This window comes from Peromyscus maniculatus, chromosome 3 (assembly GCF_049852395.1).
Source record: "Peromyscus maniculatus bairdii isolate BWxNUB_F1_BW_parent chromosome 3, HU_Pman_BW_mat_3.1, whole genome shotgun sequence".
Lineage (NCBI taxonomy): Eukaryota > Metazoa > Chordata > Mammalia > Rodentia > Cricetidae > Peromyscus > Peromyscus maniculatus.
Genome location: NC_134854.1, coordinates 45,788,377 through 45,805,853, shown reverse-complemented (window position 1 = coordinate 45,805,853; position 17,477 = coordinate 45,788,377). Strand labels below are relative to the sequence as shown.

The 17,477-nt window shown below is 37.7% G+C and overlaps 1 protein-coding gene across 1 annotated transcript in view; it reads left to right on the top strand.

Moving 5' to 3' along the window:
- Positions 1–17,477, top strand: part of Cntnap2 (contactin associated protein 2) — a 2,081,518-nt gene that overhangs the window by 811,418 nt on the left and 1,252,623 nt on the right. Inside the window, exon 4 of the mRNA XM_042273149.2 lies at positions 7,323–7,470. Coding sequence (XP_042129083.1) covers positions 7,323–7,470 — 148 coding nt within the window. The remainder of the gene's footprint in view (positions 1–7,322; positions 7,471–17,477) is intronic.

Genomic DNA, 17,477 nt, shown 5'->3' with positions numbered 1-17,477 from the left:
ATGAAGTTGTTTGGGAGATTAAAATAATATATGTATTATAATTTAATGCATTGAAGGGTTAAAGAAATTTAGTGGAGTTCTCTAGATTTACTTTAAAATGATTGACACTTGATTTTGCTTTCACTAAAAAAATTTGAGGCAAAAAGAATTTTTTAAGGAAAGAAAATAACATGAGAATGGGGACAATGAGAAGCCAGGAGTGTAAGGTGGTGGAAGACAGTGCAGGCAGGAAGCACTCTTCAATGGGATGTGGAAGGAGAGAAGGAAGGACCAACCTGTAGATGACTCACTTGGTTTACCCATTTGTCAGTTGACACACACTCTACATGTTTCTAGAGTGATCAACACCGAAGCTAATAGACAAGTCCATATACACACTCTTACATAAATGAAATTCTCATAATTTCACGACTACTGGGATTGCTGGTTATATTTATGGAACTTCCAAACTGTTTGCCAAGATTTTACATTTCAAACATCAGTGGACAAGGAATCTACTGAAAATTGTTTTTGTAGTCCTTGATATCTTCAAGAGTGTGTTTACATTTTTGATTGTTAAATTTTAGTAAACCCTCATGCCAGAGTTATGGTTATTTTAAGTTGAATATATCTAATGACCAATGATGCTTAAAACTCTAACTAGATTTGATGTTATTAAACTCAGAAGAGTAAACTGAGATAAAAACTTGAGGGAACTTGAGCTAGGAGAAAATTGAGAGAATTCTAGATAGATGAATTTCCAACTGAATATATTCTGAGAACATCAGGGGATGAAATCGAAAGAAGGTAATTAAAATGATCTCACTCTTGAAAGAGGACAGGGAATAGTGTGGCTAGTGGTAATACATGGACACATTTAAGCTGTTGAATAATGATAATAGCAACATGATCAGAGGTCAAATAGGGAGGTTCAAGGTGACTGTGGAAATAGCTATGCTTAAGAAAATTTTAAAAAGTGATTGCATTATCTTCACTAATTTTTTTCTCTGTCAAAAGAAAGGTAAGAAACTGAAGAAGGGGCTGATCAGTTAAGAGCACTGGCTGCTTTTGTAGAGGACCCAGGTTCAGTTCTCAGCACTACATAGTGGCTAACCATGTTTGCAGGTCTACTCAAAAGGGATCTTCCATAGGCATGGTCCACAGGTAGTGCACAGACACATACAGGCAGGACATAAATTCATGCATGCAAAAGCACATTTTAAAAAAATGAAAGTGTAAGCCATTAGGGTAAGGCTCACACTTAAAGAGAATGAAGAGTAACCTAAGCTATTTTTCCAAAAGTATTTTCAGCACAAGGCAGTAAGGAACTAACACTAATAAAAATGGAAGAATGGTAACTTAACAATCACATTGGGGGATTTCCTTCCCTACCCCCATGAAAAATGATAGTCAAATATATGATGAAGGATTAGTATCTGAAGACCCAGGATATACTATTTTTGCCTCATTAGATAGCTCTAAAACCATTACTAGATATTAATCATGCAATTGAAAGTAAAAAGTAGTAAATGATATGCTCATATAAAATAGAATGCATATTTATATTAAGTTGAGAAAGTGTAAAGCCATTACAAAATGCTCAAGTCAGTCAATACATTTAGCATCAGAAGTATTTACATTTCGTGCCATAAAGGTATCCAAAAGAATGATTTTGTTTTGGGAATGAAAAATTTAAAATAGCAATTTATTTAGTTATTATGAATTCTCACCCTAAACAATACTTGACCCCTTTCCTGCTTGTTCCTTGTTCTTGAGAATGTTGACTTGTCCATATAGAAAGGGATTTAGTACAGAGCCTTTCCAACAAGTGTGTTCTCATGTTCATGGCATTAACACTTATAAACTCAAGGAAAGCTATGTTTGTTTACAGAGCATACCCTGAAGACATGCTCCAACCCTTCCCTGAGATGCTTAAGACTAGTTTCAGTTGAAAAGTGAACAAATTGCCATGTAAGTACATCCAAGAGCCAGTCAGAACGGAACAGCAGTCCTGCATTGAACATTTTAGTTAAACTGTAAATCTGTGGTTCCTGAAAAAAGTTTTGGCGTTTTCCATGGGGCTTCATTGAGGGAAACTCAGAGAAACTCCCTGTGCAATTGTTTGCAACCTTTTTATACCAGTGTTATTGAACACTCTGTTCCTAGTGCAGAATCATTTCTTTTGCATAAGAATTTCAGAAATTTCGCCTTGGGCTTAGTGCCAGGAGGGTTAGCCTTTAGGAAACTGTTTGGATTTTATGTTAAAAGGTAAGTTGGATCCTCCAACTGACTCTATGTGTTTACTATAGGAGGAATCCCATTTTATAGCAGAGAGCAGAGACCAAAGAAGGGATGTTAAAGCTATACACACACACACACACACACACACACACACACACACACACACACACACACACACATTTGTATGCTCTCACACACATTGTTTTTTGTTTTTAATATATTTTTTGAATTAGCATATAGATAACTGCTTTTACCAAATATCATACATTTAATTCCATTCAAAACTCAAAAGTTCTCTTTCTAATATCCTCCTTGATTGGGTCCCACTTTCCCTATCTACTCTGTGGCAATTTATCACCTTCCAACTGAGAAATTACTTATTGACCTCTGACTTCACCATGGATCAACTAGCAGTTTTTAAACTCACTTTTATCATGACGGACACAGCTTTATGTACTATGTAAAATATTCAAATTTTCTTTTGATTGTACAATAAAATATTACTCAGTAAAGCAAAGTATCAATGCACAAACTTCACAGGGAAATATTGCCAATATTACTCTGAATGCAAGAAGCCAGGCAAATCCTTGGTCTTAGATTCAAGGAAAGGCCATGTTAATCATCTAGTAAAATAATGTTAAGGTACTTGCATAGTGCTGAGAAAATTAAGAGGAAGAGGTGTATTCAATCAAGTCAGGACCGGTAGTTCCCCAAGAAAGTGTTGCCTCTCACAAGCTGGTAAAACTCTTGACCTTTGTCTCACATTTGCATTGGTTCATGAACCAAATATGTATTTTCAGCAAACTTCCAGTGACTGTCCAATATGAGCCTGCTGGATTTGATGGATGAGAGAGTTAACTTTTGTTTTACTGCTAGTGTGTCTCCTTTGGATTTTGTACGATCATTTCCGTTTCTCCAACAGTCCTGTGATTTCTCACTACTTTGCATAATTATAATGACAACCTCATAACTCTAGGAAATTTTTATTCATTACCCTAGTGTCTTCTTGAGACAGACTAGCATGATCTATTTTTTTCTTGTAGGATATTATCAAGCATAAGGCTTATTAACTATAAATAGAGAATAGAAATAACAAGAATGTATATATAAATGGCTAGGATTTGGTGCATGCAGGGCTTTATTCTTTCACTTCATGAAGAAGTAAATAGGTAGTTGTTGACCACTGGCCCCTTGTACTTGAGGAGTCCAATGCAGAGGGACCAAATAGGTATAGTCTAGAATTCCATGAGGTGCCCTTATTATAGCTGGGATTTGAGAAGCGTGGTCAGGGAATATACCTATAGTCAGAAAGTACCGTCAGGATGTGTGTGACCTGCTGGATAACAACAATGAGAACGGAGAGATTGCAGGGTAAGAGGCCAGAAAGAGTGGCAAGAGGTGCAACACACCAAGAATGACATTCTATATGTTTGCCTCGACAAGAATAACTTGGGAACTCATAGTGACGCTACAAAATGGCAGATTCATTTTTCCATTTAGATATAAGTTGTTCGAATGGAGAAATAAAAATAAAACCACAAATAAATAGAATTACAGGTGAAATGATCATAGTGGTCACAGTTTACAGTATCAAAATGAAGAATAGACACTGTCTCTACCGAAGTAGAGATGTCTTCAACTGGTACATCATCTCCCACATTAGGAAGCACATGTTTGATGTTATTGTGTTCCCCCTGCAATCTCCTAAGTTCACTGCTCTCAGCACCGTTGCGATGTCTATCCATGCCAATTTACACAAAGGCTTTGGGTTTTAGGCTCAATTTTTGTTAAGCAAAATCTTTAAGATACAACATCTCATTAGTTTGCTGGGTATGTTATGGTGTTTTCTGTAAAGTCTCTTTAAAAAATTATGGAAGTTTTATGAGGACTAAATATACTTATTCTATTCATAAAACACGTTACAAGTCACATCTCAGACCCCATGGTAGTGCATTTGAGGGGAAACATTAATTCACACATACCACACAGAGCACTAGTCTAAATCTTCAGTCTAATGAGTTACATGCTTCAATGGTTTAAAACTCTTTCTCTAAGTTTACTGACTTTTAAATGCCAAGTAATGACAAAGCCGTCCGCTGAGGGATGTTGACTTTGGGATCGTGTCTGAATGCAGCACATACTTTACTGATTCAGTCTCTTAGGAGGGTGATGACATAGTTCATTGCTACAGCATCCGCCAAACATGCACCCAGTCCCAGATTGCTTTTAACACCACCCCACAAAAGGAAAACAAAATCATCCAAGGAGAGAAGCTGGTAAAATGTAGCCACCACATCGGCCAACTGTGGTCTACTCTTAATTTTACTGTTTGCAAGACAAGAAAGGATAGGTTATACATTTCATAAGTTGCTGTTAAAGTGCAAAGTACATAAGACAGAGAAATACGCTGAACACTAAACCTAGAAAACATACTTTACGGTACTTTATGGAAATGTTTGCTTCTCATCTTGGACCATCTGAATTACCATGTGAGCCATAGGAATAATTAGTGTACATGGAAAATTTTTGATTATTAAAAAAACTTCAGTGCTATTGATTAGTTTAAAGTTAATCTTGTGAGGGACTTACAATGTATCTGAAAATTATCTTTTCTCTGTGTTTGTGCAATTTATAGGGTTGTCAGTCTAAGAGTAACAGCAAAATAAAGTATTGCATTATGTTGCTAGTTACTGATTATAAAGCACTGTGAGTTACATGACTGCTGTGTTAACCAAAATAATAATAGTAAAAATATCCTACCCTGTGCAAACATACAAATCACAGCCAACAGAAAAAAAGCAATAGCAGCAGCATACAACCAACAGGTTTCTGTAAATTGATTTTTTATTTTAGTCTTTAGTGATAAATTTGGCTGGTGTTTTCGAGCCTCTGGAAAGCTCTTATTATTATATAGTATCTGTTCAGATGAAGGTTGAATTTTAAATGGTGTTATTTTATAGGTTAAATCTTCAAGCTTTTTTCAATGTTCAATTTTTGAAGCAGACTTCCAAATCTTAATATTTTTGTAAAAAATTAGTCTGTGTCTTATTTCTTCCCTTTTTCATAGTTATGTGAAAAACTGCAATCAGAGAAAGAATGAAATTACCTTAGAACAACTTTCCAAGACCAATGGCAGTTTAATTACGAAGCAGTACAAGCTCTGATGGGCAGTCTACATTTTATTCAACAAGGCCATTCAGACTTAAATTGCTTATAACAAAATGATGGAGGTGATATTGGTGCCAATGGTCACAATAGAAGCATATTTCTTAAAAAAATGAGTCAAAAGAGAAAATATTGATCATGTCAACAATTTGTGGAAACAAAAATGAAAAGTAAAATACACAAGTTAAACGGATCATCTGAAGGACAAGACAGATATCAATTTAATAATGGCAGTGTGGGAGACAGAAATTCTCAATAAGACTTTCAATTTTTGTATTCAAGTATATAATATCAAAATAAAATGTATTGTGCCTAAGTAGAAAATGCATTTATTTCTATCTGAAAATATAATTTTCAAATAAAGTAAACAGATGGATGAGCTTGTGACTTCGCCCTGGTTTCCCTTGCCTAGGCGTTAAACATCCAGTTATCACATTTCTTCTCTGTGAGTCCAAATGTTGACCAGAGAAAATAGAATACTTAAAAAAATTAGTTTTCTATAGGGCACAACAATGCAGAATGTACAAAATCTCTAAATAACAACATATTATATAAGTGTTGGGTTATTTTGTTAAATTCTTGGCTGCACCTCTCTCTGTATTTTTACAATTTAAAAATACTACTATATTGAGATATATTTACCACTTTGGATGGTTTACAACATGAATGGGAAGGCCTCCTCTCTGCAGTGATTAAAATTTCAGGTTTCTGTGTGTGCAAATGTGTGTCTCTGGCGCTTTTTCTTTGGCTCTTTATTTTGTTTTGTCCTACTCTGATTTGTTTTTATTTAATTTCATTATTTGTTTAGATGCCTGTTTATTTTTTAATCGAAGCAAGAAAGAAAGGGTGTGGATTGTGCTGTGTGAGGAGGTGGGGAGGAGATGGAAGCAGTTGCGGGAAGAGAAAGCATAGTCTGGATGTATTGTATGAAAAAACCAATCTCTTTTCAATAAATAGAAGAAAGAAAAAACAAAACTTCAGTTAGGATCATGTCTTAAATCTCAAAGCATGTTTGGATTTGAAGAGAAGTGCTGAGTGTTATATTGTAGTGAATCATTATATTGATTAACCTTTAGGAAATGCTACACTACCCTTTGGTGAGCTGGATACCCTACACTTCTCAAATTTTCCAGCAGATGGTGAACTCCTAAATTCAGTATAGGTAGACGTTCATTCTCCATGCTTTCAGACATATTTGTGTTACCCAATACTCTTCCAGTTGTTTATCAAAGAAACTGAAGGGTATCCTGAATAACCAAACCACCCAAGGGCTACTCTTGGGGGTTTCTGGCTTTCCCAGATGTAGACTGTCACCACAGATGCACCTGGTTCTCCTGTCCCTGACAGCTGTCATATGAAATAACAATAGAGCCTGCGGTAGTTCTTTGGGAAGATATTTTTGTGTATAAAGGGATATCTGGTTACTCTGGCCAATTTTTCACTTAAAATAATATTTGTTTTTGCTTTTCTTTTCCCCACAAATGTAAAAGTGTGTGTTGCATGTGTATGTCTGTATATGTGAGGTTGACGCCCCACATTGATTCTTGGTCTCTTTGTCCATTACTTTCCTCTTTATTTCCCATGGCAGGTTCTCACAGGACTAGGAGCTTGCCTCTTTTACTAGTCAAGCCAGCTAGCTTGCCCTGGGGATCCTATCTCTCAGGAGTGCTGGGATTCCTGTAGGCCCCCACATCTGCTAACTTTTGCAAGAATTCTAGGACCCAGTCTTCAATCCTCAGTTTGCATGGCAAGTGTTTTACCTATGTAGTTATCTCCCCAAAGCACCAAAACAGTGAATTTTTAAATAAAAGAAATGAAAAACCTTATTTTCATTTTGTTTCTGATGTGAGAAAATGAAACTTCATCACTGGAGAAGAAAATATACCTTTGTCACGGTGGTGTTCTTCATGGGTTTTTAAATGCATTTTTCTTTGCAGGCTTTTCCTGGAAATGTCAATTCTGACAGTGTGGTCCGGCATGACCTGCAGCATGCCATTGTTGCCCGTTACGTCCGCATCGTACCCCTCGACTGGAATGGAGAAGGCCACATAGGTCTGCGTGCAGAAGTCTACGGCTGCTCTTACTGTGAGTGCCAAGTGTCAAGTTTACAATTGTGTCATGGGCCAACTGTTTTGAAATAGCAAACTTTTTTTTCTAAGTTGCTTACACTCTTTAAAAAATGAGCTCTCTCTCTCTCTCTCTCTCTCTCTCTCTCTCTCTCTCTCTCTCTCACACACACACACACACACACACACACACACACACACACACACACCTGTATGTATATAGACTGGGTTGTTGTCCCTATTTTTAAGATATAAATATATAACACATATATAAAAAATACATTAACTGAGTGCTGGGGAGGCAAGCCTTCACCAAGTCTCGAGTTCTGTTCTCAATACCTCATGTCTAGATGTGGTGGTTGATAACTATAATCAGAGCACGAGGCACTTATAGGCAGGAAAATCAGAAGTTCAAAGTCATCCTCAGTTGCATGGTTAGGTTGCAACAATGATGAGCTGAGATGAATGAGACCTTGTGTCAAAAAAAGTTATTTTAAAAAGAGTGCATTAAGTGACAGAGGTAAAGGGTGATTTTGCTCACTACACTGAAGTAGTGAGAACTCACATGTGACCTACCCACCATCCACCCTTCTGGCTTTGGATGAAGGGCTTAGATCAGTTTTGAAGGCTTCCTTTGGCTCACTTTGGCTCTCTTGACTTGTCGTTCTTCTTTAGAAGTCAACAACTGGAATTTTTAAGGTTTTTAAATTTTTATTTATTTATGTGTATAAGCATGTGTGTGTCCAGGGTATGTATGTAGTCAGAGGATGACTATTTGGAGTTGGTTCTTTCCTTCTGTCATATGGTCATGAAGATCTTAGATCGTCAGGCTTGGTGGCAAGTGCATTTACCTGCTGAGCCAGCCTGTTGGCCTCCACCACTGGGTTGTGATGTCAGTTGTATTTTACATTTTCATAAGTTTAATTTTACATTAAAAATTCCTTTTTATTTAATTGTGCTTTAATCCCCATCTTTAAAAAGTGCTTAACTATGTCACACCTAAATCTAATGGATCCAATATGTGGTTTGGGGGGAGTGGAAGGCTGCTCTCTGTTTTTTTTCTGCTTGCCACCCTTGTTCGAGATTTTCAACGGGAGTGTCAGTAGGTACCTAAAAGTGCAACAATGTTGAATCTTAAATATAGTGCTGTTTGCTATGCACACATATCTGTGATAAAGCTTAATTTATAAATTAGGTATGGTAAGAGATTTTCAATACTAATAAAATAGAACAATTAAACAATATGCTGCAATTAAAGATGTTTAAACTTCAGAAGTTTTTTTTTTTCATTTCTGTAATTTAATATTGAATATTTTGGGAAGTAGTTGAACATGGGGCACTAAATCTGTAGAAATCAAAACATCAGATAAAAGATAGGAGACTAATGTATTTCTCTTTCTCTTCTGCCCTCTTCTTTTCCTTTCCCATCTTTCTCCATTGCCTCCTCTTTACCTTTCCTCTGGGCCTTCTTATCTACCTGATTTGTATTTACATCTTCTGCCTACATAATACCTCAACCACATCAAACCTCTATCTGTAGAAGTTCATTCAGGTCAAACTTGATGATGGATTCTTTTAAAGAAGATATGTCCTTACTTATTTTCTTTGTGAATTCATGCTAACACAAAGTCACTTTAAAGATTGCTACATTTTTGAAGCTGCTAGATAATATAAATTCTATCTGCAAAACTGGCTTCATAACATTAAATCTCCAGTATTATGTTTTCCTGTCATTCCAGGAAATGTTTTTCCTATTCTGTCAATTGCACAGAGGAGGGAAAATGTTGGGAATGGACAGGGAGGGGAATGAGTTTTCTGCAAGAAACAGCCCATTAAACTTTCCCCTATCATTTCTTACAGATCCATAAACATAAATAGTCACTATAACCATAAAGTGCAAACTTCCTTTTTTGAGAAGGCTTCTTAAAATTAATGGAACACTTAATATTTTATAATAAAGAATATGTAAAGCTTTCATGTCTGTGAGGATTTAGTTGCAAAGACTCTTGCAAGCAGTAGCTGCGGAGATAATGAAATAATATCTCAGTTCACAGACAAATTCTTAAGAATGCTATGAAGTGGCCATGAGAATTATCTAAATGTTCATACATTAATTTTATTTGATCATCATATTATATACATCTACATATATGTATGTTCCATATATAATATAAAGAATGATAGATTTAGCTTATTGGAAGTATGTAACATTTCAAGGAGATGAGTTAGATCTCTGGGAGAAGCCCACACACAACTTCAACATAAATTAAGGTCCTTCCTACTGTGTGTTATAGTGTTCAGGGACACAGGAGATAGAGCATCATCCAACTGGTTTATTTTATTAAAATCTTTGTTAGAAATAGCTGTATTTTTGAAATATTAATTCTTTACTCTTATTCTATTGTATAAACAAATATGCAAATGAATAAACATTGAGTTGTGCTTAGTTTTTTTGTTATTTATTTGTTTTAGAGTGGCTGTTAGTGTTTCTGATGGTATAGATATAGAAAGTTGTGGAACTCTGTCCTCTAGATGTGACACTGCTCTTACTATCTTGACATCAAAACAGATATGTTTACCTGTATAAGACCCTCCCAAGGTTTCTTCCACTTGTATTCCTGTTGAAAGTGGGAGATAAGCCGGGCGGTGGTGGCGCACGCCTTTAATCCCAGCACTCGGGAGGCAGAGCCAGGCGGATCTCTGTGAGTTCGAGGCCAGCCTGGGCTACCAAGTGAGTTCCAGGAAAGGCGCAAAGCTACACAGAGAAACCCTGTCTCGAAAAACCAAAAAAAAAAAAAAAAAAAAAGGTGGGAGATAAAGTAGGCAGTACTTTTGTGCATTGGGCTCTTCTACTCCAGAGTATATAGCTATGAGAGAAGAGAGAGAGAGAGAGAGAGAGAGAGAGAGAGAGAGAGAGAGAGAGAGGGAGAGAGAGAGAGAGAGAGAGAGAGACTTCTTCCTTGTGGTTTCTGCCTGTAAGTTGATCATATCATACTCAGTAAATTCATGAGTTCTCCAAGTTAGGCTTGGGTAGAGTTATCGTTTTATTAGGCCCTCATTTTCTTATCTATAGTGAAGAGATGCTTACTCATACCTCCCCAGTAAAGAACATACAATAGAGGACATGGTATCATACTGGTGTGTGTGTGTGTGTGTGTGTGTGTGTGTGTGTGTGTGTGTGTGTGTTCAACTTTGGGAAAAAAGACTAGTCTTTATAAAGTGGTTTAATCTTCACAAGCTCTGTGAGAATTCTCGTTTATCTACAAATCCAGACTTTTTAAAATTAATTTTAAATTCTTAGTGCATGTTCATAATATCTCATTTAGTTTTGATGATGTTTTTCTGACATTTTAGAGAGGTTAGGACTGTGGACCACCACTGTTGCCTTTATTTTATTTTGAAGTGTTTATTAAAAAATGTGCTCATACTTCTGGGTGCAGCCCTTATTTATTTATTTTATTTATTTATTTATTTTAAAAGTCATTTAAAACAATTTTTCTCTCTCATTTGCTCTCTCTGTCTCCCACACAGCCTTCATTATGATCTCTAGACATATCCCATTTTTAATATGTTTTTCTTTAGAAGTAATCATTTTAAACTATGTATTATAAATGAGGTCATTTAAGAATCCACAGTGAAAGACTCTTTTCGGTCACAGCTTAAATATGACAACACATTCGATGGGTGTAGCAAGTCGAATTGTAAGATGTAGAGTTGGGTTCCTCGGGGGATTTTCTGTCACAACTGGGCTTTGACAATCACAAGACAGGAAGAAGAAATAGCTGAAGCAAAACAGGAGGCCGGACTTTCCTAGAAGAAGCCTTCCATGGAGCAAACATTATGAATGTTAACATTTCTGCCAATAGATATCAGCGTAGTATATGATAAGTGGAAACATAGAATTAAATAAATACAAATTGAAAAAATTGCATTATAATTATTTGGGCAGTGGCCCCCAAAGACATTAAAACCTGATTTTTAGATCCTAATTCCTCACTCAAAAGAAGTTTGCAGATGGAATAAAAAGTCTTGGCATAAGGAACGTAGCATGTGTTATCCAGGTGAGCACTCCCTTTCCCTAGGTTATCACCTTTAAGAAAGCTCAGATGAGGAAGATTACACAGGCAGAGGCAGAGGAAGCACTGTGGCCCCTGAGGCCAGGATGAGAGTGAAGTGATTGCCTATCAAGGAATGCTGCAACAATCAAAAGCTGTAAGAAAAAAGCCAGCAGCTCAACCCTTCCAAGGAGTGTGGCCTTGTCCACACCTTGATTTCATCCCCTGGGGACTAGTCGGTGACTCCTGTCTCTCAGAACAGTAAAGAAACAAAAACCAAAGTTTGTGATTGTTTTTTTATAGCAAAAACAATAAAGCAATGTTAGCATTAACATGATTGTAAGAAATCAATCTTTAAAAGAATAAACTCTAGAGCGGTGCCATCCAACATCCTGAAAATTTTCCCTCCTTGCTTTAGGAACTAGCCACAACTATTTACCAAAGAACTCAACATCCAACTATGACAACTATGACAATTGAAATGGTTAACTTTGCAATTGTTTTAAATCCTTTGAGGTTTGAATTTAAATAATATGACTACTGGCTGTAAGTTAGAGTGAGCAGTTGGAAGAACAAAGCCATCTACTTCTTGATAGTTTCCTTCCATGCTGGTTTGTGATTCAAATAACCTGTAACTGTTATTTTTTAATTTTTTTTTTAATGATACCCTCTGAGCATTTTTCCTTTGTTTGGAAAACAACTAAATAATCCTAGGAACTCTTCGCTGTCTAACAGGTAATGACTACCTACTCCTCTGAACACACGAAAGGTACAGATCACATTCGTTGCTGCCTGTTTTTTAAAAACATGAAATAACATTCATTTCACATTTGAAAAATGTGAATTACATTCATTGTAAGAAAACAATGTGTGACACATTGGTGATTAACTTTTTCCAGAAGTGACTACTTTTTAAATGAGTACTGAAATATGAACTAGAATGGAGCCTTAGATGACTCTGCTTTACCTAAAACTCCTGTTCTCTGGAGGATTGCCTTTGCCTTCCAGCAGAAAAGGCAGTCCGGGAAATGTAGATCACACTCGCCCTCCCACTTGTCTCTATTAGCAGGTAGAAATTTTGTGTGTTCCTAGGTCTCAGCAAGGATGACTGTAGCCTAGAGTACTCCTGTGGAAGAGAGAAATGCATTCTTTCATCCTCCTAAAATGCCTTGCAGGCTTGTCTGGGATCTTTCTTAATCGAGGCTAAGGGGAGAGAGCAGAGGGCGAGCACTCTGCTGAGTGAGCATGTTTGTACTCCGTGCTCCCCTGGTGTGCGTCCCTCTTACTTCCTGTGGTTCTTCCCTGATCATTTTGGCATCTGAGAAACTAGACTTCTTCCAGGTTGAAAACAAAAGTTGCCTCTAGTTACTGCAGATGGAGAAGTTTAGTTCCAGGCCATCACTCTGCAGTCTTCATGTCTTCTGCTGTTCTAGGTCCCCGACTTCTCTCTAATGTGAGTTCCAGTTCATAGCTTCTAACCTCACTTGCTCCGTTCCCTCTGCATTTGGTTTCCTTCACCTTAACTGAATCAAATTCATGCTGAGTTTTAAAATCTTACTGATGTAGACCGAGTATATTATCTCCCTTGGCCTTAATCCTGCACTGACACTGACCATTTTACTCCTCCACATTGGAAGTATGGTCTGAAGTACAAAAGAGAATCCTCCATTTAATCATTTAATGCAGTCCTATATGGCTGCCTTATGTAAGCGTTCCATTAACAGAGCACAAACGCACTGTGATGTTAATTTCCTATAGTAAATTCTAAACTAGTTTTGAACCAGAGCCTTCACAGCTGTTAGATTGATAATGCAGAGTAAAACTATCATGCTATGATAATATTTATATGTACTCCAATATGGATGAGTAATTACTAAACTCTAGATAATTTACCCTGGGAAAAACCGTGGTAGAAAGTTGACACAGGTATAGAAAATTATTTATAAAGGGCCTGAGAATAAACGCTACACTGATTGTGTTCATCTTTTAATGCTGGGATAGTGCCACATCTGCTTTCCAATAACAGCATCCTCTTCCAGGGGACATAGCTAACTCCTATAGATATGTTCTACCAAGACAAAAAGAAAATACCACCATGCACTTACGAGTTTGTTAACAAGGGTTTCTGGTAAAAAGTTTCACGAACAGTAAGCAGTGAAGCATGAATGTGATTATGACAGCAGAACTGGTTTTATTAAGACGTTCAAAGAGATACACATTATCTAAAAAATATACCCAAGCTTAAGGTGGTAACCATCCATTCTCAACATACATTGACTGAGAACTTTATGGTCCCAAACTGTATGTTTAGCTTTACAAGTGTGTGTGTGTGTGTGTGTGTGTGTGTGTGTGTGTGTGTGTGTGTAGTTCAGTATATTCACATGCCCTTTTCAAATGTCACTAGTCGTTGGATTTAGGATGCACCCTAATCCAGGAAGAATTCCAGTTAATGAATGAAATCTGCAAAATTATTAAATCAGTCAACATCCTATGTTTCAGTATAGAGCTTATTTATTAAAGTCTGCAACAGTTGAGATTAGTTCAGCTGGGTATAGAAATAAACAGCTCTAAAAGAAAACCCTTGTTGTCCTGTTTAAATTGCTTGTTTAATCTTTTATGGGGCAGAGGGCATCCTGCCATGTGTATACTGTGTTTTCAATTGTTCTGATTTTATCAGGGAACATTTCCTAATTGTCATATGTATTTGGTCATTTGGAACCAACTAAATCATGATCCCTGCCCTCTAGAAGACCATGTTTTGAAGGAAGATGATGAGTAAGTAGATGGTAATGGGAGCATGAACAAGCAAATTCATCAGCATGGGTAATGGGATAAAGCATAAGCCAACCACCTTTTAAAGAATGACAAGATAAAAGAATATTTCAAATAAGAAATTTATACAATAGTTTTTTTTCCACGCTACCTATTGCTAAAATGAGTGTGTGTAGTTAAAATGAACTATTTTAATATTGCCTAACATAGTAATACATTTTTATAAAGATTAATCAACTTGATGAAAAAAATTACATTACACTATTTATAAAGTGTTTTGCTAGTTTACTTCAGAATGCAAATATGATCATATCACATCTATGCTTAAAGAAAACTGATAAGGTTACATGGACTAGCAAGTCTATAATTAATTTCAAATGTATTTTCTCTGTGTTTGTATGAAATCCCACACCTAGCCGATTGGAAACTGATGCCTGCTGGAGTCGGGGAGAGTCAGTTTTCTTCAGGGATGTGATCCCTGAGAGGCTATTCATGCTCCAGTGCATTCATACAGGTAGCACAGGGTAGACTCATCCAGCTTAAAAAACAGAAGACATGAAGTTGGGAAGGAAAAATAGTGATCTTCGAGGGCAGGCAGGGAAAGGAAAGAATTTGAGTAGATTTGATCAAAGCACATTATATGTACACGTGAAATTTTCAAACAATAAAAAATATAATAAAACCTCCTTGTATATGGGCTGAGTATAGTAGGTAGACAAAACCCAGCGCAAAGCCTGCTTTTGTTGAAGAAGTTTTATTGGAACACACAAAAGAACAAAATAAGCTACATTTTATTTTATTTTTTTTAATTTTGGAAAAACCTTATGTTATTAAGTAGATAGACATAAAATGTTCAGGCTAAATTTAGAATTTAAAAAAAATAAAGTAACATCAATGTTAGAAACATCCTATCTAATATGTTGTGTTGTAGGAGCCCATTTTGAAGTTCCTCATGGCTTTACACAGCAGGTCCACATAGAGAGGATGATTAGGACTACCGGCCTGAGTGCAGATGTCTGAGATGGTCTGCAATTGGCTGTGCTGGGAGGAGATCTTTTGCTCCACCCCTTGGCGTTTCTGTGAATGCCCTGAGGCAGAGACAGTCAGGGCTCATTGGAATAGGTTACAGGCCCTCTGAAGGCTATCCTGTATTTTCTATCTGTTCATCTACACAATCTATATCCTTCTATCTAATATTTCCTGCTGCACACACTCAAGAAAACTCTGGGGAACTGTGGGGTTAATGGGTAAATGCCCCGCACTATGTATTATATATATCACTTTAAGGGTCAAAAGGCACATATATCAAATTTGCTTTTACTGATGACTAATCTCTTTTTCTGTTCACTGAATTAAAGTCCATATATATAGGCTATGGAGAAAGGAGCTTAGTGAATATAGGGTGAATTATTGAAATGAAAAATCCTCATTCATAGAGTCATCAAGGCAGGTGGTGGCTAGTGTCCAAAACTGACCAAATTAACTCAGCATTAATTTAAGTTCCTTTTGACTTTGGCAAGGGTTACACATAGGGTTATGTTAGGAAAGTGCTGGTGACTAGAGCCTTGTAGGCTGTGCTCTGAAGTTGTAACACGTGGTAGTGTTAAATCTGTGGGTTCTGATGCCTCTGTAAACCTTGAAGCTATGTTAGTCACACAATGTATGCTTAGCCTTGAGGGGAACCAGAGAAATAAAGAAATTTTGGCATATTTCAATCTCCTACTGCTTTTCTCTGAATGTGTAGCATGTCTGTGTGCAAAGTTTAACAGGAGCAATCTGACCCAAAGGTAAGAGAGCAGAGGATACTGATACAGTGAGAATGCCGAGATGTCAAGCTTATGACCTGTTTTGTCATTCCAGAACAATCTGATGACCCAATTCAAGAGGCTGTGGTTTTGGCAAAAGTCTATGAAAAGTTACTCAGGCAATCATCATCATCATAACCCACAAATAATCATGATATTTACAGCAAATCAAAGTGAGGGAACACATCATCTCACCCCCCAGCCCTCTTTCCCAGGCCACCCCGCATCCCCACATCCCCCAAATCAAGGTCTCCCATGGAGAGTCAGCAGAGCTCAGCACACTGAGCCTAGGCAGGTCCAAGCCCCTTCCCACTGCATCAAGGCTGTCAAGGTGTCTTACCACAGACACTGGGTTCCAGAAGCCTACCCATAGACCAGGGACTGATCCCATCCCCCTGCCTGGGTGCCCCCCAAACAATTTGAGCCAAACAATTTGAGCCAAACAATTGTCTTCTGTATCCAGAGGGCCTAGTCCAGTCCCATGGGGGCTCTGCAGCCACAAGTCCACAGTTCATGGGCTTCCACTAGTGTAGCAGGTCATCTCTGCAAGTCCTCCCATCATGATTTCAATGTCCCTCACCTGCAGTATCTCTCCTCTCTCTCATCAATTGGATTCCTGGAGCTTAGCCTGGTGCCTGGCTATGGATCTCTGTATCTGCCTCCATCAGTCACTGAACAAAGGCTCTATGATGACAGCTAGGTTATTTGCTAGGCTGGTCACTAGAGTAGACAGGTCCAGGCATCCTCTGGACCACTGCCAGCAGAGCAAGGTGGGGTCAACCTTGTGGATTCCTGAGAGCCTCCCCAGCACCCTGCCTCTTCCTATTCCCATGATGTCCTTATCTATCATGATATCTTCCTCCCTGCCCTCCCACTCTGTCCCTGTTCCAGCTTGAACCTCCCATTTCCCTATGTTCTCATCCCCCACCCCTCATCCTCTGCCACCCCCCCCATACTCAGTCCACTCATGTAGATCTCATCCACTTCTCCTTCACAGGGTCATCCATGCATCCCTCCTTGGGTCTTTTCCTGTTAGCTAGCCTCTCCAGAGTTGTCGGTTGCAGTCTGGCCATCCCTTCCCTCACATTTAGTATCCACCTATGAGTGATACTATGTTTGTCCTTCTGAGTCTGTGTTACCTCACTCAAGATGATATTTTCTAGTTCCATCCATTTGCCTGCAAATTTTGTGATATCATTGTTTTTTCACTGCCGAGTAGTACTCCATTTGGTATATGTGCCATATTTTCTTTATCCATTCTTCAGTTAAGGGGTATCTAGGTTGTTTCCAGGTTCTTGCTGTTATGAATAATGCTCATATGAACATCGTTGAGCATATGTCCTTGTGGTAAGATTGAGCATTCCTTGGGTATATGCCCAAGAGTGGTATAATCG